The sequence below is a fragment of the Podarcis pityusensis genome (genome assembly GCF_964106645.2).
Source record: "Podarcis pityusensis genome assembly, chromosome: 10".
Lineage (NCBI taxonomy): Eukaryota > Metazoa > Chordata > Lepidosauria > Squamata > Lacertidae > Podarcis > Podarcis pityusensis.
Window position 1 is genome coordinate 55,883,900 of NC_138035.1, and position 22,971 is coordinate 55,906,870.

General features: G+C 41.9%; 2 protein-coding genes and 1 long non-coding RNA gene across 8 annotated transcripts in view; 1 reads left to right on the forward strand and 2 right to left on the reverse strand.

The window, feature by feature from the left end:
* Positions 1-15,206, forward strand: part of ST7 (suppression of tumorigenicity 7) — a 94,651-nt gene extending 79,445 nt beyond the window's left edge. For 3 of the 4 annotated variants that reach the window (XM_081023698.1, XM_081023700.1, XM_081023701.1), the window contains exons 10-15: positions 4,552-4,624; positions 6,088-6,190; positions 9,658-9,808; positions 11,034-11,126; positions 11,575-11,714; positions 14,876-15,206. In XM_081023698.1, the coding sequence (XP_080879824.1) occupies positions 4,552-4,624; positions 6,088-6,190; positions 9,658-9,808; positions 11,034-11,126; positions 11,575-11,714; positions 14,876-14,971 (656 nt within the window). In that variant the 3' untranslated portion in view covers positions 14,972-15,206. The remainder of the gene's footprint in view (positions 1-4,551; positions 4,625-6,087; positions 6,191-9,657; positions 9,809-11,033; positions 11,127-11,574; positions 11,715-14,875) is intronic. The other variant, XM_081023699.1, reaches the window with a different exon arrangement.
* Positions 7,109-21,404, reverse strand: LOC308486717. Its single transcript, XR_013991197.1, has 4 exons — positions 19,481-21,404; positions 16,277-16,349; positions 9,931-10,043; positions 7,109-7,470 (listed from the first exon to the last, which is right to left on the reverse strand). It is a non-coding gene; the product is annotated as an uncharacterized lncRNA (long non-coding RNA).
* A 137-nt stretch (positions 21,405-21,541) lies between these two features.
* The window catches only part of ASZ1 (ankyrin repeat, SAM and basic leucine zipper domain containing 1), a 43,038-nt gene continuing 41,608 nt past the window's right edge, over positions 21,542-22,971 (reverse strand). For 2 of the 3 annotated variants that reach the window (XM_081023728.1, XM_081023729.1), the window contains exon 13: positions 21,542-21,831. In XM_081023728.1, the coding sequence (XP_080879854.1) occupies positions 21,679-21,831 (153 nt within the window). In that variant the 3' untranslated portion in view covers positions 21,542-21,678. The remainder of the gene's footprint in view (positions 21,832-22,971) is intronic. The other variant, XM_081023730.1, reaches the window with a different exon arrangement.

A 22,971-nucleotide genomic window follows, 5' to 3' on the forward strand; every position in this document is an offset into this window, starting at 1 on the left:
TAAGGACATACAAAAGTTAAAAACTAAAACAGATTAAACTTTTTTTAATTTTTATAATTTTTATTAGAAATCTTATTTACAACATAACATAAACCCCCCCATCCCCAATACAGAAATCCACCCTCATTAAATGTGAACATAACAGACAATAAGCATAACATACAATACAAACAACCAAATAAAAGACTTCCTTTATTCTGTATCTGGCCTCCTTATTTACTTCTTATAAGCTGTTCCCTTTATGAATAATTATTAAGATTTTTCTAATTATAACTTAAATATCCACAAAGTGACTTTGTGGATACTTTGTGGCTACCTCAACTTTCTAAGCATCTGTGTGGGCTTGTTTAACCCAGGGACAGCTGTGGGCAGGATTCCTGCAACAGGTTGGACTAAATGACCCTTGATACATGGTGCCTCCTCTCCCTCATTATCCTGTTTTCTTGCTGTTTAACAGTGTGATTGACTCTTGGGTGAACTCAGAGATGCAAAATGTTCCCAGACAATGAATCATCTCGACTTCTCTGTGTCTTGTGGCCTTACAGAAATATTGTCTTCTGGCACAATTAAGACATCTGAAGTTCCTACGCAAAGTGCATTTTCTGCCTCTCTTTTGCTGTCGGCAGAGATGCTCTTGCTAGAAGAGGGGCGCCTGGGAGGTCATACCTAGAGGGGCATGCAATTTTGGAGGAAGATCTTTCCCTCCCATTAGTAGAGGGTTATAGTGTTTGCAGCCCTGGAAACTGCTCACCATGGAAACTGCAGGCAGGCAAAGAACATAAAATGTTTCAAGCTTCTTCTGCTTCTGCCTCTTTACTTGTTTTAAGAGATGCTCCAGTATTATTCTCTTCTAATGTCTTAAGCCGCAGATTCTTCCTCCTGCAGTTTTTGTGAGGATTCTGTATGCAAGCTTGCTAAATAAAACGATGTGCAAGAGGTTTGGGGTTAGGGTTGATGGCTTAACTGCTGCAGAATTCTGGGTTAAATATGAATCTGTTGCTGCTGCTGAATGGCTTTGCTCAGAAGAAGCTATTTGCAGGATTCATAGCAAATGAAAAGCTCCCTGACCCTCAGGCCATACTGCATTACTGGATTATGTGCCATTAAAGCAGCTATTTTTAATGGCACTGAGAGCAAGTTATTCATTAACCTCAATGGGGGAGTGTGTTCTGACAGTGAGTGCCATTAATTGACTTCTGACCTTAATAGTGCAGAGAAAATTGAAATATTAGGGAGGATTTTTGGCTTTTCAAATGATTCCTTTTTATTCAAAAAAATAGAGGGCCTGTGTAACAGTTTCCTAGGGAACTGCTGATTGAACATTTTGGGTCATATGCAGTTGTGCCTCTATTTGAAGTCTTTGATATGATTGATGCCTCTTCTAATGGATTTTCTTTTTCTTTTAGCAGAGAGGGAGAGGTGATTTTTGCTAATTCGCTGTGCAGTCCCTCATAACAATATTCATGCTGTTTTAGAGGCTTCCACTATCTTCCAAACAGTCTTGGGGGGATATGGTGGAGATAGCTTCTCCGCCACTTTTGGAGGCATCTATCTGTCCTTTTGATCACAGTACAAGATTTCACCTCTTGCTTTTATAGTACAGTAAAGCTGAGCAAGGGACGCTGGTGGCGCTGTGGTCTTAACCACAGAGCCTAGGGCTTGCCGATCAGAAGGTCGACTGTTCGAATCCCCGTGACGGGGTGAGCTCCCGTTGCTCGGTCCCTGCTCCTGCCAACCTAGCAGTTCGAAAGCACGTCAAAGTGCAAGTAGATAAATAGGTACCGCTCTGGCGGGAAGGTAAATGCCGTTTCCGTGCGCTGCTCTGATTTTGCCAGAAGCGGCTTAGTCATGCTGGCCACATGACCCAGAAACTGTACACCGGCTCCCTCGGCCAATAAAGCGAGATGAGCGCCGCAACCCCAGAGTCGGCCACGACAGGATCTAATGGTCAGGGGTCCCTTTACCTTTACCTTTTAAAGCGGAGCAAAATGGACTAGCCCAATGTTTCCCAAACTTGGTTCTCCAGCTGTTTTTGAACTACAGTTCCCATCACAACTGACCTGCTAGCAAGGAATGATGGGAGTTGTAGTCAAAACAGCTGGAGACCCAAGTTCAGGAAATACTGGACTAGCCAGTGGAACACTGATCCATGTAAACATTACCTGCATGCAGAACACTAGCTTATCAGGTGAAAAGGTTCTCTCTCACCCTGCTGTGTTAGTTTTGTGCTTTCAGGGAGTTTTGAAGTAAGTGATAACCTGTACATGCCATGCACAGGTAAAAATGTGGCATGTGTTAGCCATGTATATCTGGCCTATCCTAGCCACGTCAAGAAGCCAAACCTTTTGCAACGAAGACAGAAGGCTTTCATGTGTTTGGGGCCAGATCTCACAGGCCACTTCCCTAAGGAGTGGACAGCCTTAAAGAGAGAAGGTTCTGGCTTAGCACTTCACATCTCTTTAATCTTCCCCTCTAATCTCATTGCCTGCGCTGAAGGATTGACATAGAAATTTGAGCTCTGGTGTGGAGGTTCCTTAGGGACTGCAGGTTCCACGAGTACATACTCTTAATTTCAGGAGTTCCTGGCTGAAGGATCCAAATGTGATGGGACTCTGGCTCAGACCTGTTCATAATGCTAGGAGCTGGGTCAGTTTCCAGCATCTCTACTTCCGGTACCACTAGTCTGGTGGATTGGGGCTCAGGAGTCCTGACCAGATCATATGCTTCTAAAGTTGAGAGCTGGTGGTAACTGTTAATCTCTAATTATTTGAGAGTGGGAATCTTGGCACACCTACATATTGTGTTTAGTATTAGAGACCCAAGTACTGAATTTGGCATCTGCTTGTTTCTCTCTAGCTATTGCCATGTTTTGTTCCTTTTCTCTGTATATCTGATTTTAGCTAGGTTTCTCCTATTGCTTTAAGGGTCTTGATACTGTTAGTCATTTTACTTGGTTAGTTGCTCTGGGTTTGAGAAGGGCAGGATAACCATTGGTCAAATACATACAAACAGACAGACCCATGGTCTAGGGTTCTGGAATTGGCCAAAGCAATCTACCATGTTTACATGTGGCAGTAAGCATATATTCATAACTGCGTAATGTGTGAAATGAATCTTTGTATGATCCAAAGACTAATTCTTCCAACCATTAATGGTCTGTTTGGCTAAGCATATTCTATTTTGGTAAACCTGAGAAAAGATCAGTCAATAGCTCTCTCCCATTTGGCTCTCTGGGGACAACAGAACACTTCAGACTTAAACCCATTTAACAGTAATTCTCTCCTGTTGAACTCCAAGGAACCTTGAGAATACTTTCTCCAGGAGACTAGCTAGGGATATCTTGATTGGCACTTCTCAGTATCCTCATGAGAATACAATTCCCAGGGCCATTAGAGCTGAGCAAGGAGAATATAGCTGCAAGTTTGTGGTTTAGTTTGGCTCTCTTTCTCCATGGCTTTGCATTTGAGCTGAAAGCAGTCTTGAGACACAGAACAAGGTTGATGCAATGGGGCAGCCGTGCTCGTTTATTCAAGTGTTTCCCCCAGTCAACATGAGAGAGGCAAGAGTGTGTGCCTTCTAACATGCCTGCATGAAGGAAGCAGAACTGTTACCCATGATACCTCTGCTTATTCTGTTGCTTCAGCCTGGCTTACCAATCCTCATGGCATTGCTGGGATGATGGACCACAAAGAGGGTAGAAGAGAAAAGGAGGTTCAATTTCCCTCACTTGGGTGCATAGCTGTCAACTTTTGGATTTGAAAATAAGGGATCAGCAGCCTCAGTCTGCGGGATATCTAACAATCCAGGGTAGCAGCGGGAAACGGCACTGAAATAAGGGAATTTCCCGCAAAAAAAGGGAAGGTTGACAGCTATGCTTGGGTGCCCCTTTGGCTATTAAAACTTCTTTTCATACATGTTTTAATATATTGTTTATATGCTTTTAAATAAAACAGTATACACTTTGTGTGTTTTTATTGTTTTAAATGTTTTAAATTGACACTTTTATTAATTGCTTCGGTATGTCTCCCAGGATGCAATTACGAAATGAAATAAAGTAGACCTTGACACTACTTCATACATGAATGTGACAGACACATGAATGAATATCAAACATGTTCATCAAAGCTGTATCCGCCTTAGTTAAGTTCAGGTACAGTCCTGGATGTTTCTTCCTTGCTTGGCATTACTGCCGTATTGCACGATCCTATTTCCTAAAAATACTGCACATTAGTTGTGTTTAAAAACTCTTCCTCACTATGCTGCCCCCCTCTGAGATATGATCTGAGAGGTGCATCTCCCAAGAGGTAAATGTTTGTCAGAGGATTAAAATCATTAACACTAAGAGATACAGCTTCGACTTTCTTCAACCAAGCACTCCAATTTAGAGGAGATAATTGGTTCCAATCCTTCCTTAATGTGGTTCTAGATAGGTTTCCACGTTTCACAAAACGTATTGAAAATGTATTCATAGATTCACCTTTTACCACCACCATTGTGGTTTTTAAACGTAAAGAATCTTAGGCTTTTTCATGTTTGTTTTCTTCCCTACAGATATAAGTTTGCCCAAATCAGCCACAATATGCTACACGGCTGCCCTGCTGAAAGCCAGAGCTGTCTCTGACAAGTAAGTCCAGAAGAACACCTGTCCACCAGAATTCTACTCTGCAAACTTGGCTGACATTTAACATTTTTCATTACTGAAGGACCATTCATACTAGCAGGAAAATGTTTTATCATGCCATGTGATGTTTATTTGATGTTGTATAATGGAGGCCGCTTGAACATCACATTTGTATACTGCATGGATAGCATCAACAATGGTTACCTACATATTACTGCTGTCGTTTGTTTTTTTAAAAAACAGCTGGTGTTCTCTTGGCCATCTTCTTGTATACATAATGTGACAATTTTATAAACATAATTTATCCTTACCAGCAGAATAATTGTGTGTGGGGCACATTATTTATTTGAAACAAGTATTGTGAATGTATAAGTATTTCTGGCAGGCAAATAGTGGGTTATCTCAGTCTGCAACATAAAAACTTCCTTAGGAGTATCTAGGGTGCTTAGCGACTCACACTCTGCTTCTTCAGCTGCTATCAAAGATATGTGTCAGAGATGCAGGGATTCAGCCATTCGTGGGGGTGCTTGGCACCTTACGGGATGAGCTCCTAAGAGCCAGATTCTGCTCAGAGGTGGAAGCGCACAAATCCCGAGCAGAAGGCGTCACATCATGCACATGCTACCCGGGTTCAGAGCACAGCCCAAAGGGTGGGAAGGAAGCAGCATGGGAAAGACCACTTTCCTTCCTGCTTTTTTTTATTTTTTGCAGAGACTTTGCGATTATAGTGTATTTGCACTTTGAGACCTAAGTAATTTTTTTCCCTTTCGTTCTTTTTTTTTTGTCCTGTAGATCGCCAGTACCATCTGCAACATCTTTCCTCCCTACACAGCGACTCCAGCTTGGGAGGGCAGGGCTAGGTTTGTCACAGCTTTCCCTGTGGTGTCTGCCTGCCAAGTTCAGCTATGGAGTTAGCCATGGGGTGTGAGGTGAGAAAGAGATTGCATGGTCTGGGTATTCCCCACCCCCTGCCTTCCATTCACTGGGGCAGATGATATTTGCCCACAGTATGGGCACACCACTAGGTATGGGTACAGCTGAAAGTAGATTACCTACTACTGTCGCTGTCCCAGTGGCTTCGAGAACTCTAAAGCCTTCCCAAAATGTATTTTTCAATTAAAAAGGAAAAAAAAAACCCTTTGGAACAATTTACTGGCATTTTTTTTTTCTTTTTTCACCCCTCCCTTGAGGGGTTTTGGTCCTGCTTTTAAAAACAAGCACATGAAGCAAATTTAGATTAGCAGACAGAGAGAAAAGAAATTGGACTGCTTATACATTTGCCGCGATAAGTTGCAAACGTGCTTTCGACTTCTGCTGGGATTTTTAGTCAGTAGCCTCTGTGTCATTTGGTTGCTCAGCTTTTCCATTGGAGAGCGCTAAGGCCCCTGCTACATTGATGCTCCTCTGATGCTTTTCCTTGTGCTGAAGTTGACCTCCATGCTTCCTGTTTTCTTTGTTCCGCGTAGATTTTCTCCAGAGGCAGCTTCAAGACGAGGGCTAAGTACGGCAGAGATGAATGCAGTAGAAGCTATTCACAGAGCAGTAGAATTTAATCCACATGTGCCAAAAGTGAGTTTATAATGAGTTACTGCGGCTGTTTGAAACAAAAGCCAAAATAAACTTGAATGGGAGGTGAACAAGGAAGGGTTGGGGATTTAATATAGTGCAACAGGGCAGCCAGTTTTATGGGCAGGGTGTACAGTCTTCTGCCTTTGTCACTGCTGCAACAAGTACAGTTGTCGAAACCTTGAAATCAACCTCTTTTTAAACCTCAAGATTTCTCCTTTTTTGATCTTGTATAAATAGTTCTCCAGTGTGTTTCATACTCTTGCTCTTTGAAGACCTTCTTTTGGAGTGTCTTCTACGCCTTTAGCCATTTGAGACTGCAAGTGGGATCCTCTATTAGAGTGTTCCTGCATTGTAAACAGCTCTCTATTTCTTGGAAAAGAGCAGATCAGCGTATTGGTCTAACCAAGCCGCCACAGTCTGCTTAATTTCTTTCTCCAGATTAAGTAGTGAGAGGCAAATGTGAAATCTACTATCTGCAGTATGTAATGCTACAGGTGAGGAACTGCAGAGCTGTTCTACATTGTATATCTGCAGCCCAGTTTTAAAATGGCTAAGGCGGCACACAAAAAACAGGTGCGCTAAGAATATAGTATTAAGGACAATTGCACAAGCAAAGCTGAGAGCTATGCTCAGTCTGAAATTCTGACTTGACAACATAGAAGAAAAAGTGGAAGGGAAGTATTCAACTTGAGAGCTTGATTCTAGCTGATGTAAATGTGCAAAATGCTAAAGGAAATTTACCCCATCACTTGTGAAAATGGCTAAAGGCGTAGAAGACACTCCAAAAGAAGTGTCTGGAAGACACACCTGGAAGTGAGGTACCATTTTGTGTTTCAGTAGGGAATGCAGGATTTTACATCAAGTGTTTAAGACTTGTGCTTCAACATATCTAGGAAAATATTGCCCCACAAATAAGAAAAGGGGGCGGAGGGTTTATTTTTGAAGAACCTATGCTGAGGTTACATTTTAGCATCTCATTCGAACTGCAGCAATGTATTTTCAACATTGGACTTTGGCATGCATAGCTAATAGAAAAGTCTGTTTAATTCTTTATAACAGTAGCTAAGGCTGCAATCCTTCCATGAGGGTTAGTCCCACTGAACTAAAGATGTCTTACTTCTGAATAGACATGTGTAAGATTGCTCTGCCCGTTGTAGAACTGGCCCAGAGATAAAGTTGCTTCTGAAGAGTAAATCCATGTGGTCTCCATAACTCAGGAAATCAGCCTCTGCTGTCCTCCTTGTTTAAGTAATTGGTTTTCCACTAAGCTTGAGGTGCTCCTGCAATTAAAAAAATCAATGTAGTCAAAATGCAGCTTAATTGGTTTATTCTTTCAACCTTTTTTTATACAAAGAGATAACATCGCCCTCTTCCCACTTGGGGGAATGTAGCTGTGTTTGTTGTTTGCATGAATAGTATTTAATCAAGATTTCAAGAAATTGCTGCTTGATTTGCTTTCTGAAACTTCTATCATGGGTTGGTGGGTGGAAGAGGAGAAATAAGGGTATTTCTGCTCTTATATCATATTTTTATTCAAATGTCTTGCAACTTCTTTCTTCAAACAAAATGGCAAATTCTAGCATATGACTGAAAGGCTCCAGTTTTTAATCAGAGCAATATTCTTTCAGTGGATTTTCCCTGTGCATTTAGTTTCTGTGGAGCATGAGTTAATGAGTGCATGACCCTAGCCTGTGTTCTCAAGGTATTCCCTGTTATGTGTGATAGTTTTAATCATGTACACGCAACATGTTCATCAATATAGGCTCCCTAGGCTATTCTGACAACATCTGCAAAGAGTGCACATGCCTGGCCTTGGGCACACCCAGTATGAGCACTATGCTCATACAAAAAGATTAGTATATCTCTTGAATAGTTTTAGGCTCGCCCTAGCTATAGGCAGTGAAGCAGTATCCTAAATTATTAAGCCTCCCAGATAGTGAATAGCCATTTAAATGTGAATTTTAAATACTATTCCTATTACAGCAGCATAAATTAACAATTAGAAGCATAATCAGAGTTATATCTATAATTTATAGTATAGTCAATTTTGTTTGGGATTCTGAAATGTGAGCAATTCATGTCTGTCTCTCTCTTTCTCTATATCCTGCCCTTCCCCAGAATTGGTTCCAGGATGGCTTGTCCATCACAGTAAAACAATAAAAGTGCTTGATGCAGAATTACAAATACAAACTTCAAAGACCACTATAAATTAGGATTTTTCCTTAAGATGTTACAAAACTTAAATTGATTACTAGAAATTGGCAGAATTGATATTCAGAATAGCATGATCCTGAAGAAGCAGCTTGGTAGAAATTGATGTGTATGAATTGTATTACAGTAGTACCTCGAGTTACAAACTTAATTCATTCCGGAAGTCCGTTCTTAACCCAAAACCGTTCATAACCTGAGGCACACTTTTGCTAATGGGGCCTCCCGCTGCCACCAGCGTGCGATTTCAGTTCTCATCCGGGGGCAAAGTTCTCAACTCAAGGTACTACTTCCGGGTTAGTGGAGTTTGTAACTCGAGGTACCACTGTACTTACGGTGGTCCTTTAGAGGTGGGTGAAGCAAGTCTCACTACATTCAGTGGTCTTACTCCCAGGTAAGTGTGCAGAAGGTGCCAGTCCTGTACGGTTACCTGGAAGGAAGTTCCATTCAATTCTGTGAGGCTTACTTCTGGGGGGCGGGTAGGGAATTGCACTGTCAAGATACTTGTAGTGAGCCTTCCAACTCTATATCACTCTTTCATTATTAGAGCTACCCTAATTAGAGAATTTTTTTGCTGTTTTCATAGTTAGCATTTGTCTTTACAAGAGTAAGTTTTTACTTAATAGTTCTCTCCTGTTGGCAAGGGATGCTTCAGTATACTTAGCACGCTGAAGAACGTGGAATACTTCAGTAATGCATCATCAAGTGCAGTTGGTGGTGTCACATTTGGAGTCTTTAACTCCAAACAACCCCCCTTCTCCCTTCATAATCTCTCTGTGTAACATTCACACAGAGTTAATGAATCATGTGTAACTATGGAGATCAAATGTAGGCATTATGTTCATTGGCTCGGCTGAGACTCCAGTGATTGCCATGCGTTGACTGCAGTGCCCTATCTTGTTGTTTCTGATACACTGAATAAAAAATGTACCATGTTTCCTCAAAACTGTTATGGTTTGCTCTTAAAATACTTTAAGAGCCTCCAGTTGCTTAGTTTCCTACAAGTGCAGCATTCCAGTTTTTTGCCGTACTATGTCTCCATTGTCAAATTAGCAACAGTCTTCCAATTTTGACCTAAACTTGTCTGGCAGCCACTACAAAAAGGGTTACTAATTCTTTAAACAACATGGCCTTTAAATGCTGTATCACGTTTAAAAAAATGCAGTACCACACAGGAAGCAGGTGCATCCTGGGCCCAGTGCAAAATTTCAGGTAGTGACTTTGTTCCTTTGCGACTGTGTGTTGTCTTTCTGTTGCAGTATCTCCTAGAAATGAAAAGCTTGATATTGCCTCCTGAACATATTTTGAAGAGAGGCGACAGTGAAGCAATAGCTTATGCTTTCTTTCACCTTCAGCACTGGAAAAGGGTCGAGGGGGCACTAAATCTCTTACATTGTACGTGGGAAGGCAGTAAGTAACTCACTTTCTTAGAAGCATCTGGCAGGTGAATGCCAAATGATGCAATAGCTCATTTGCTTTTGATATGCAAAGCCCTTGCAGGCTACAGAATATTGATTGAGTCATGCTAGTACCTGATCTAGCCGCCTTCTTGCAGAAATGGGAGCTTCAGTGCATTGAGTCTCTCTTATGTACATAAGGTTATCCTGCTTGCCAAAATACATAGGGAAGCATGTGCACAGGAGTTCTGTGGCAGAAGAGGAATGCAGTATCGTATCACATCTTTATTTTTATTTACATACTATGAATAGATTATCTTTTCAAAATGAGAGCAAGAGCATCAAATGATACCGAGAACAATCCTAGTTGTTTTTTGCATGTTTTTATTTTGAAAAGTGTGGCCTAGAGAAACAAGTTTGAGAACCACTGCTATAGACACTTACTTGGGAGTAAGTCCCATTAAACTCAATAGGGCTTCGTTCTGAGTAGAGATGTATAAATTGCACTGTTAATATTGATGATACAGCACCTCTGTATTCCTTCAAAGCAGTGCTTGGCTGCTTTCATTTACATCTCAATTCCTCCTAAAGTTGCAGGGATATTGAGGTTCTGAAATAGGCATACTGTTTTTGTATTATATTTATTTGAATAGGAATGTAATAGTAGATGCATGGAGAATTCGCTAAGTGGCTGGAAACTATTTACATCAGGATTCATTGAGAGAAGGGATTATATGTATTGCAAATTTAAATAACAAGGAGCTTAACTTGATGTTTTACATGATTGTGTTTTATTATTGTGGGAGCCTACATCAGAGGTTCCCAAACTGTGGTCTGTAAAGCACAAAGTGGTCTGCAAACTTCATTCAGGTGGTCCACGGCATGTCTGCGGTAAATATTCGTATTGAGTTTAAATTGTATTTTTATTGCTTCTTCTATTGCTCTTGTTGTATAACAATAAGATGAATACAATGGAAGACAAACTAATACAATAAAATACAAAAAAAAATCACATAGTCCCTAGAACAGTGCATTACAATTACTACAACAGGTATAAAAATCATTAAGCAGTCCACCAAGACCACCAGCAATTTTTGAGTGTGTGGGAAGTTTGGGAACCATTGCCCTATGTGACTATTTTAGCAACTGAAAAGTTTATTGATCTTGTATCTAAAGTGCATTACAATGTATGGCTATGTCACCTTCAAACTGTGACTGTTCCTCCCTTTCCTTTATAGCTTTCAGAATGATCCCTTATCCTTTGGAAAAAGGGCACCTTTTCTACCCTTACCCCATCTGTACAGAAACAGCAGACAGAGAACTTCTTCCATGTAAGAGTGAAACTTTTTTCCCCTTGTTTAATTTCTAAGTAACTAAAAAACTGGCTGTTTCTCCAAGTGCCCTTCCCATAAAAAAACTATCAAGGCTGGGAAATGCTTTACCCCACTGTTGTTATTCGTAAGGAAACTTATACATAATTGAAAAATAAACACTGCTCCTAGCCATTATAATACGTAATCTTGTATGAGAGTTTTGACATGAAGATGGATGTTTGGTTTAGCTAGAGAAAGAAGAAAAGGAGGAACTAGAGGAGTATGTTAGAGCAACAGAAGTCAAGCTCAACAAACATGCTCTTTTGGTGAACATTTTAGGTGACAAACTTTTTAAAAAGGAACCTCCGTAGGAATACTTAAGTGAACTGAGAGCCAGAATGTTTCAAATAATGTATTTTGCTTACCCTACCTTTGTGTTTGTTCTTTCCTAATATTTTCCATGCAGCATTTCATGAAGTCTCAGTTTACCCCAAGAAAGAGCTTCCTTTCTTTATTCTCTTCACTGCCGGATTATGTTCCTTCACAGCTATGCTGGCACTTTTGACACATCAGTTCCCAGAGCTCATGGGAGTCTTCGCTAAAGCAGTGAGTAATATTTCCTCATGACCCTTTTCTGGGTGGATCAAGTGTATGTGTTTGACTGGATAAATAGGACTGTATGAAATTTGGTGACAATTGTGTTTCTGGCTGTACATTCAGTCTGAAGGGCTATGATTCTGAGGGTGCTGTAACTATATATTTTAAACGTTGTGCAGGAAAACAGACTTTAATATGGTCTATTTTTGCAATAATTATGTTTTACAACCCGAGCTATTAGGGCATCATAAAAGTGCAAACCACGCACTCTTAGTTTGTCCCTAAGCAAAGTGCATTAGCTGTCTAGTAAACTCTTTCCCCCTATGCTGCAGTTGGCCCTTGTTGTTGAGACCCCAGTAAAATGTCGTCAATTAAGACTCTACCCAACAGCATGATGGATCAGGACAAAGTTGTGGTAGATCCTTATAGTATGGTTACCACAACATTCATTCTAGGTTACATGTTGGAGTGGAAGCTTCATTCCTTTTATCACGGAGCTGAGAACAAGCAAACACCATACAAACCAGCAGTGGTTCAAATTGCTGACTAAATGGAATATGTTCCTGTTTGATTTAACTACCCGTTTGAACTATACTTTTCAAGGAAAGCTACGCTATGGAGTATATGTGAGAGTTCTTTGTATTACAATGTACTAGAAGGAAGATTTGCATTACATATTGCATGCCAAAATACAGCCACATTTATGGCAGTCATGTCTATTTCATGTGACATGTGTGGTAGCAGCAAACTATTACTTTTCTTTACATGATGCAAGCAGCCAGTCTTCCCTTAAACTGATATTGTAAGTTGTAGCTATTACTATGACGACTTATGGCTGCTGCTCTTATGGGTCTCATTTGCCTTCTCAAACAAAATTAGTTATAAAGGGTAATGAGACATTTTTGACAGCCTCCTGGTAAATAGTCCTGTCAATAGAATTAAGGGCCAGTTCAAAACATTTTTAGAATTCCATATCTTAAACATGCTAACTCACTGGATTCTGATCATAAAGAGTTACTGGGCAATAAAATCACAAAATTTACTAAAACCGGTATGGTGTTCAGATCGCAATACCGATTTCAGACTTTTTGAGCTGGTGATAATTCATGCCTCCCTCCCTGCAATGTATCAGCAGTTCAAAAATTCCACCTGTGCAAAGGCTGCACACCTGCCACCTCTCACCATGGGGAGCCTCCCTTAAACTGCTCTGCTGAGGGGTGGGCGGGAGGCTGCGTGCCCCTCAGCCGATCAGTTTAAGGAAGCCACACACAGACCCCATGCCTCTGGCTCAAGGGAGCTGAAGGTGTATGGAAGGACTGATCAGCTAAGAGGCAGCGGGTGCGCAGGCTCTTCCTCCCACCAGTCACTATTGGGGCAACTAACCAGGAGGAAGAGGCAGCCTGCTCAAACAGCTGCCTCCACCATCCCCTCTCCCTTCTGGCTTGCAGAGCTGAGGGGCAGGACACTTCCCGCTAGGTCTGGAGGATGTCAGCTTTTCAACACCGTGATGTTGAAACAGAGGGAGGAAAAAGCTGCATTGGTCCCAGCCCCACGATGAGCTGGGCTGAAATCGCTGTCACTCCCACTGAGGAAACAGAGATGGTTTTACCCCCAGCACCTGCTGGGGCCGATGCAGCTTTTTCCTCTCACTGGGCATTGGGGATATGAGCTGCTAGAGGGGTGGGCTTTCTCAAAGGTTCCTGCTTGCTTTTGCCCGAGCGGGCACACTGCGTCTTTACGCCTGGAGTGGCCAACCACCCTAGGAGAAAAGATGCAGCCCACCCTCTCAGGCGAAAGCACAGTGTCAGGCTTCATTTACTGGGCTACCTTTTTCTCCTGGAAGGAAGAGGTAGCTTGGCTGACCCCACCACCCTCCAAAGGCAGCAGATGAGAGGCGCATATGGGCCTGCCTCAGCCACTTTGGGGGGGGTGTCAGGCAGGCTACCTTCCCCTTAGTGAAGTCGTCTAACAGAACCCACACCCCCAGCTCATGAGGCCGGGACTTCTCCGCTAAGGGGTTGGCAGCTGCGCGCCCCATGAGAAGTTTAAATGAGCTTCCTGCCCAGGCAGCTGAGGAAAGAACAAACTATTGGTCCCAGTTGTATGGTCCCATGATGGCAGTATATTGGGAGTGAAACTGCTGCCGCTCCCAAATCTCTCTACCACCAATGCCCAGTTGCAGCTTGTTTCTCCGTCAGCCTGCTGGGTGCTGGTTGTAGCCTGGGACTCAGGAGCAGCGGCAGTTTCACATGCAATATATTAAGGTTACCAGATGTCCCCGGGACGGATTTACAAATCAGCCCCATTACAAAATCCATTGAAGTTGAAAAGCGTCCCCGGATTCATTGAAGAAAATCAGGTAACCTTACAATATACCCCCGAGTGAAGCCGCTATTGTGCTCTGGCCCATGCATTGATACATCGCCCAAGCCTACTTTCCACCCATTAGCTGAGTGGTTTAAGGGTCTCTCTGGCTTGTACAAGCCAGGGCAGGAGGCTTGATGCTGAGGCATGCAGAAAGCTGATCAAGCACTCTTGCTTGCACAAGCAAGTATGGGGTTGGGCGATGTATCTTGGCTGCTTCTTCCTCACTTAAGGTGAGAAGGAAGCAGTGGCTGAGGTACATTTCAGACATCGTGCTACAGCAACAGATAAATACCATGATTTACTGATATATCACAGTGTTAAAAACCAGATACCAACTACTGTGACTTTCCCAGTACCAAGACAGAGGCAAGAATGACTGAAATATAAAAACATACCCACACATAATTAAAATGTACAATGAAGCATGCCCGGTAAAGTAGCTTTCCAAGAAGTAGAGATCGGGATGAGAACAGTAAAGGGGCAGAAAGAGAGGGAAGTGAATTCCATCAGTGTGAGACAACATAGCATGACAGATGCTATGAGAATAGGAAAAAACCAGAATCTTGGGAAAACAATGAGAAAGCAAACAAAAACCCAGGTTAGAACAAGGACATACATTATCAAAACCAGCGACTAAATAGAAAGCAGAGAAAAAGACATTTGCATACAAATCAGAAAGCTGATCTCTCTCATAGCCCACATAAAGTTGATGTGTATACCAACTATTTGCAAAAGCAAGATGTGTATTAAGAAAACTACTTTATCTTCTCCTCAACAAATGATCACTCTTTTTTGCTTTGCAGTTTCTTAGCACTCTCTTTGCCCCCTTGAACTTTGTGATGGAAAAAGTGGAAAGCATCCTGCCCTCCAGTCTCTGGCATCAGCTGACAAGGATCTGAAGGAAAATAGTCCGAAATGACTGCCATGACATTTTCTGTGCCAACTTACTGTTGCTGACCAGAAAGCATGATTTTTTAAAAAAGGGAAGCAGTTTTCAGCTCTTCATGGGTTGTCTGTTATAATTTTTGTTGTTGTACAAAATACATTGATGTTTGGTTCTATTCTATTTTGCTTTCAGAAAACAAAAGGGGGAAAAAACTTTGGGGGGGAAATAAATTTTGTGTATTGCAGCAATATAGTCTTAATACTGTTTTGTTCACATTTCCTACCACTAAGCTCCTCAATGTGCTTCCATTTTAATCCTGAGTGGAACCCCCCTTTTAATATTTTAAAGCACTATTAGGCTCCGTCGATGAGGAAGTGCTAATTAACCATATTGATTCAGTGCATTAGACCCCTGTGCTGCTAGTAATTACGGGTATTTGTAAGCAGGGCAAAGGATCAATATTTGTACACCTGCATTACAGCTAATGGCAGCAATACTCTCTTCTATTGCAATGTCCAGGAAATATTAGTAAAAACTGTAACGAGGTAGTCAAGCTGGGGGGCAGGGAGGGGGTCAAATAGTCTCATTCCACTTTTGGATATAGCAGGTGTAGTAGCATTGAGAGGAAAATGGCATGGGTGGAGAGGGTCCAACTCCTCTCCCACGTACCTACAATACTAATCCGTCTCAGCCCTTAGTGACAACTATTTCTGAAAGGGAAACAAGCCTGGGATAGACAATCAATCACTTGGCAATTGCCATCTCAACTCCATATTCAAAAGTGTTTTTGGAAATATGAATGAGTTAGGCCTTTGTAAAAAATTTCTCACATCAGAACTCTTTACTTATTGCCCTATCTGCTTTTCTGAGCTGCTCCCATGCTGCTGGGATATTTAAATAACCTAAACTTGTGGCAGGGGCTGACCAGGTAAGTCCCAACTATGCCATTCCATTAAGGAGGGTAATTCTGCCCGTTGGCATAACTGGATCATGTAAATGCTACCTCAGGAGGAGAAGAGACACAGAAAAGCGGGTCCTACCTGGTTAGGGGTATCCTTTTATTTAATCAATTTGTTTCTTAAGACATTTTTATACTGCTCTGTCATTCAAAAAAATCTAACCAGTTTACAGCAATAAAACACAAAACTGTACAATAAAAAACACATGAAGTTAAAACTGGACACCAGTTAACCATTTACCAAACATAATTCTAAAATATTTTGGGTGTTTCATGTGCATACTCACATACAAAATATTAATATGTGCATCAAGGGTCAATGTTTAGTCTGCATTTTTAAGGTGGTAATTCTGTACTCACTTATTTGGGAGCAAGTACCATTCAACTCCGTGGAGTTAACTTGTGAGTAGGCATGCATAAGGCTACACCGTACCTATGGGGATAGATTCAGACTGTTAGTTGCACTTCAGTCCTATTGATTTCTGGATCCAACCCACCATTTTCAAAGATAATTTGGACTTTAAAGTCTTGTTCCACATCTCTGCTAGCCGATGTTAAATTTGTTCTATTTAAATGTATATCACATCCCATAACTTGAAAGGGCTTTCAGGGTGGATGACAAAATAAAGTGTCTGCAAAAGATTACAAATTTGCAACACGTTAAAAAGGAAAAAAGAAACACCAAGTGCAGGACAAAGGTGCAGTTATTTAAATATCCACTGGCTGTGACCTCAAAATGGCTGCTGAAATAAGGTCACAACTATCTGAAAGATGAGCAGAGGAACTCTTGTCAGGCATCGCTGAGAAGGCCCTGCTACGTGTCCTCACTAATCTTTATCTAAGGATATATCCATGCTGGTAAAGGAGAACATGAGGTCTGTCAAAGCACTGCAAGGATCCAAAATCTACAGGTGATGGACTTGATTTTCCTGGCAGGTTTGTTTCCTTTAATGAGCACAGCTTCCATCCCTAGAAGCCCCCAATGTTGCGATTTTTGTTTATCATCAGGAAGTGGCTGAGGGTTGATCCACAGACCAGATAAACCACAAAGAAATCCAAAATGCCTTAATGTAATTAACATGAAAGGCATTGCTCTACACACTACTTGAAGTACATAACGCACTTTCTTGAGAAGAAAAGGGTTCATTAAAATGCACTTACGGTAATTAGCCTCAGTATGAGATACCCAAGGAGTTTGCGGATAGCTGCCCGACTTGCTTTAACGGTTTTCATACTACTATGAAGAGCTGGTTGTCTCAGGTCTGCCAAAGTGAAATGCATTCTGCCTACCACTTTTGGGGAAGGGGTACGTTTTACCATCTCAGCATTTCTTAGCATATAATAGGACTTGTAAGATTGCTGTCAGTGCAGCATGACAACAGACCAGGTAGGTGGCCCAGGCAGGTGACTGAACAGAGCTGGGCAAGCCCAGGCAAGCAGCAGAGAATAGCCAGGAAGGGCTTGGAAACTTCCCAGCAACCACTCTGCACCACTGTAGCTCTGCACCTCAACCTGCCACAATTTCAGCCTCAACATTTTAAATGGCGTATTTTTTTCCTCTTTCCTTCCTACATCAGTGGGGGGTGGGTAGGTGATGAGGATGAAGGGGAGACTGGTGAACTGTAAGTGGAGGGGTGGTATTGGTGAATTGTGAGGGGAAGCGGGATTTGGGCAAAGCTGTAAGGGAAACAAGGATTGGCCAAAGTGTGAATGAAGATGATATGGATTAAAACAAGCACCTTGGAGAAAAAAAAGGACAAACGAGATGCCTATAATTAAAGGCAGCTCCAGCGAGAAATTAATAGTTACGTATGTGATATCCACATTCACTGTGAAATATTTCTTTCAGCAAGAGGACTGGAAGTTGGATAAAAGGTAAAGGTAAAGATACCCCTGACCATTAAGTCCAGTTGCAGATGACTCTGGGGTTGCGGCGCTCATCTCGCTTTACTGGCCGAGGGAGCCGGTGTACAGCTTCCGGGTCATGTGGCCAGCATGACTAAGCCACTTCTGGCAAACCAGAGCAACACACGGAAATGCAGTTTACCTTCCCGCTGGAAGTACCTATTTATCTACTTGTACTTTGACGTGCTTTCGAACTGCTAGGTTGGCAGGAGCAGGGACCGAGCAAAGGGAGCTCACCCCATCGCGGGGATTCAAACCGCCGACCTTCTGATTGGCAAGCCCTAGGCTCTGTGGTTTAGGGTTATTTGCAAGAGAGAGCCGAAAGGCTGACACTGTCCAACCACTCCATTTGTTTATTTGAAGGCAACAAACGCCAAAGGTTGTCTCAAAGTGACAAATGTACATGATGAGGCACAGGCCTCTTTTTGTATACCAGTCCCTTGGCACAGCTGCAGCACATTCTTTTCTTTAATTGAGGCAGATTTAGTAAATTTTAAATGCCATTTTATTTTATGGCACTTTCTTTTCAAATAGAAAAGCAAGGCTTATAAAGATACGTAAGCTAAACCTAAACTAAATCTGTCATACTGTTTTACTTACACATAAAAAATATGTTGGCATACTTGAATTTAGAGAAACAAGGCAGCTCCATAGCTATGTAAAAAAAAAAGCACATCACACCAGGCATGAGACTGGGTAACAGATACATTGGGAAGTTTTTCATACCTGAGGCTTAAACCAGCTTTTCTCCCAAATGGCCTCTAATACAAATGTAAAACATACCTTGTTTATTTTGTACATTTGCACATGGCAGAAACATGAGAGGATCAAAAAAGGGAAGGTTTTGGCTGCCCATATGAAGGCAGCTGTTTCCCAAGTCTGTTGCTTGAATAAGTTTGGATTCCTTCTTACGTGCATTGAATGTCAGGAACTTCATAAAGTGGAGATGAAAGAAGGGGTTTCTGACACTAAAACCATTTTATGGGGATCAAACTGAAAACCAATCCCTAAAGCTTTTTGGGAGCGCTTCAGTCCACATCTGTCCTAGAGCAGAGAGATGGAGATGAAAGTCCATCAGATGAGGCAAGGCAGTATTTGGCTCCACTTTCACATTTCATGCTTGCCTCTGGCCAGTTACTGCACAGCATTTCTCAAATTCCTGACCATCAGTTGGCTGGGCACAGGGCCGGCAAAGCTGCATTCTCAATCAAATGGCTGCACAATAGGAGCTCCCCGTGGGGGAACTCTGTTGTGTAGTTGAACCAGCAAACTTTAACTCACCACCACCCCTGGTTTCTGCAGGGACAGCTGAGCAATCCAATTCCCAGTGGGAAACTCAAGTTATGCAGCCAAACCAGCTGTGTCCCTACCTGCCTCACACCTGGCATTGTATAAGGTGTGGTTTTCTTGGGGGGTTGGCAGATGGTGACGAGGGACAAATTGTGACCTGTGCAGGGTCAAATTTTGCCATGGGCTGGAGGTTCCCCATCATCCAGGCTAACATTGCTGGATGTTTCAAGTAAAGCCCAACTGAGATTTTGCCCTATGCACATTTGTCACAAGGGCTCAATACTATATCTTTTTGGAGATGCTCCTACTAGCTCCTTCATCACCCTGTAAAACTGTTTTAGGACAAAAGGCATGATACTGTGTTCTTACCTGCTTTCTGTTGTGTTCCGTATGAGACTGCATTCTAGTTGTCACTGGGTCCACTTTAGCCAGTAGGAGCTCTTCCATGAACCACAGGGCTGAGGTCTACTGCTCCAGAGTGGGTATTCAGGAGCAACTGTGCAGGTAGCCTTCTTTATCTCACTGTTCCCCAGCAGTACCAGGACTCCAAGACAAGCAGCAGCCACGTCAGTCAGAAGATCCCACATAGCATTAATTAATTCATCAGATTCCCTAAGTCCCAAGGGCTCAATGAGTCCTACGTTGCTGCAGGTGGCATTGTCATCAGCATTTCAAACCTTGCTCATGGTCTGCCCATGACAGACAACAGGATATTTTCCACTACAATCTCCTACTGAACCACCAACCAGTTGAAAAACGCAGATCTAAGGTATGACCTGATATGTGTGTTGGGCTCTGTGACTTCTGAGCCAGCCCCATGACTATCATGACAACCAGGAAATCCCAAGCAGGTCCAATCAAGGCAGCTTTTGCTTGGGAAATGACATCCCAAAGAAGGAATGTTCTGAGGTTTTCCATACCATGATGCAAACTGCCTTCTCTGTGACGGCACCAAGGTGGATGGGCTACCAGCGGAATCTCCACTGTCTCTCTGATCTAGCACCCAGTACAAACCTTCAGGTCCAAATAAGTATTTCAATAGAGGAAAAATGCTACTTAGGAATCAGGATGTAGGGCGTGTATGTAATATCATATCAAAGAGTTGGAAGGGAACCTGAGGATTACAGAGTCCAACCACCAGGAATTTAGGAATATGCAGTACTTTTTAATTAAAACCATGCTTTTACAAAAATAAACTGAATCCAAATAGGCACATATAAGAACCAAGTTTTTTTGACATAAAAATAAATTAAATTTACAAAGGACAGAAGCCAATTGGTTCTTGGTCAGCAAGACAGTGGAACAGAAAGAAGACAGCCAATCAAGCGGGGGGCAGGGGGGAGAGAATTATGTCCTTTCTGGAGAGAAAGCACCTTCCAGGTTTGGGCTCTGCCTTGTAGAGAAGAGCCGGGTAGCTTTTCTTCCTGAGCTATAGGCTATTTTTTAAAAAGATAGTGATAGACCCTAATACCCTTTGGTCCTCCACTCTGCATGCCTCCTGCTAAAGGAATGGACATGAGACAGAGTAGCAAGGCTGCCTCTTTGAGCCCCTCACATGAAGCACCTTACTTTTGGCAGTCATTGAGGTGTTTCAGAGAAGGAAGAGACCATTTCCACCTTCCTGCCTACCACGTCTCTCCGGTTCCACTTTGGCCAACACTCAGGGAGAGTTCAGCACGCCGCAGACATAGCCTTCTTCTCATGGCGGTCCGTTTGCTAGTAAAACTGAATTACTGTGCTGCGAAATGATGCACGTCTAAAAAGTGTGTCACCAACATGAAAAGTTTGGAAAGCTCTGCTGTACTCAGAAATTTACAACCCATAGTAATGGCAAAATTACAGCCTTGCCATTATGTAACAATTCAAAGTACAACTAAAAATGAATTAACAAAACTTCACAAACCATTTCACATGTTGCTACTTGATAACAAAAAAATAAAACAAAATCACCTCCGAAAATTACAGCAAATTAAATAATTAATAACAGAGTCTGTTATAATGTCCCTCAGCAAGAGAAAACACAGAAATTGTGCATGGGAGTTCCAGCAACTCCACCCAACATAGCTGCAACCTCCTTTGGAGGGATCTCCTATAATGCCAGCCAGCACCCATGATATGGGGACCAGTTGGGAAACTCCCCCCTTTGAGAACTCCTCACTGAACTGGCTGCCTGGTGGCCAAAGCAACAACGGTCTCTCTCATCATTCACAAAATAGGAGGAGAAATATCAGTTGCTTGCAGCCAGCAGGTTATCTATCCCTGTTAAGGGAAGCCCTTGCTGCACATCTCTGGCTGTCCTGTGAAGGAGAACATGCTATAAACTGGCAACAAAGAAGAGCATAGTTTCCTGATTGGTATCTGAAAAGGAGACAGAAATGGAGCCAAGGAGAAGAGATTCTATAATTTAAAAAAAAAACAATGAAGCAAATATATGGAAATTACAATGCTTTTACTATTATAAAACTGACGCTCCTGAAACCATGAAAGTTAATACAAATAACAGATTTAGCTGTACTTCAAGATGTTGGAAAATATATTTAAAAGTTGTTTTATGTATGACTCCCAGCTCAGCTCTTCCTTAAAGTTAACTTCATGATAAAGATGGCACAACCAGACCCAACCAACGCTACTGCTACTATTTTAACAAAAGGCTTCTTCCACCAGCGTTTTTCCACCCAAGGTTGTATTCGGCAAGGATCATCTTTCTGTCCGTCATGAAGCTGATAAAATACATGGAGTTGGGTGAAAAGAGAATGTTAGATGTCTACACCACAGTACACTATACTTTAAATTTAGAAATTTATACTTCTAAGAATGTGGTTTAAACAATAGCAGTGCATATATATGCAGAGGCTGCTCTCAAATCTAAACAATAACTTACTGCAACAAACCCAAGATGCAGTGAGCCTTGGGTTTGGGTGTTCCCCTCCCTTGAGCAGCCAGAAGATTACTCTTGACTTTTACTCTTGGGTCTCGCTTGCCCCAGTTTGCTATGTTGTTTGGACCCAGAATTGTGGTTACAACCAATTCATTTTTTATTTGAATATTGTATTCCTACATTACTGTACTCCAGAGCTTTCCAAACTGTGTCACGACACATTAGTATGTCAGTTGCAGTGTGTAGGTGTGTCGCATGAACACTCCCCACGCTGCTCCCAGGGCTGGAAGGGTTAGTTTAACCTCCAATTTGCTAGTAAAACTGTGCTGCGAAATGATGCACGTCTAAAAAGTGTGTCACCAACATGAAAAGTTTGGAAAGCTCTGCTGTACTCAGAAATTTACAACCCATAGTAATGGCAAAATTACAGCCTTGCCATTATGTAACAATTCAAAGTACAACTAAAAACAAATCAACAAAACTTCACAAACCATTTTCACATGTTGCTACATGATAACAAAACAATAAAACAAAATCACCTCCGATAATTACAGCAAATTAAATAATTACAAACAACCAAGAGAGAATAAGCAAACATACAATACACAAAATGCCAGAGTCCAGGCAAAAAGAACCATTCAGTAACCAAACTATTTCTTCCCTTCTTGTGGGATTTGTCCACTCATGCCATCTAAACTACTATCATGCTAATGCAGTTCCATCTGCTCTTTAGATAGTTTTAAGTTTGCTCTGCAGATACTGGAGCCATAGGAACAACTTTCTCAGTCTCAATTCTCAAATGAAAAACCAAAACAACCTGGCAGGATGGAGGGATAAAAAGATGCACTTAGCTTCCAACTTCCACATGCTTCCACTTCTACCCACCTACACACCAACTTGCTTCAAGAATCATGTTTTGGCTTGTTGGAAATTTGAGTTTAAACACTAATAGGCAATTTGTCACAACCAATAGCAGGACAAA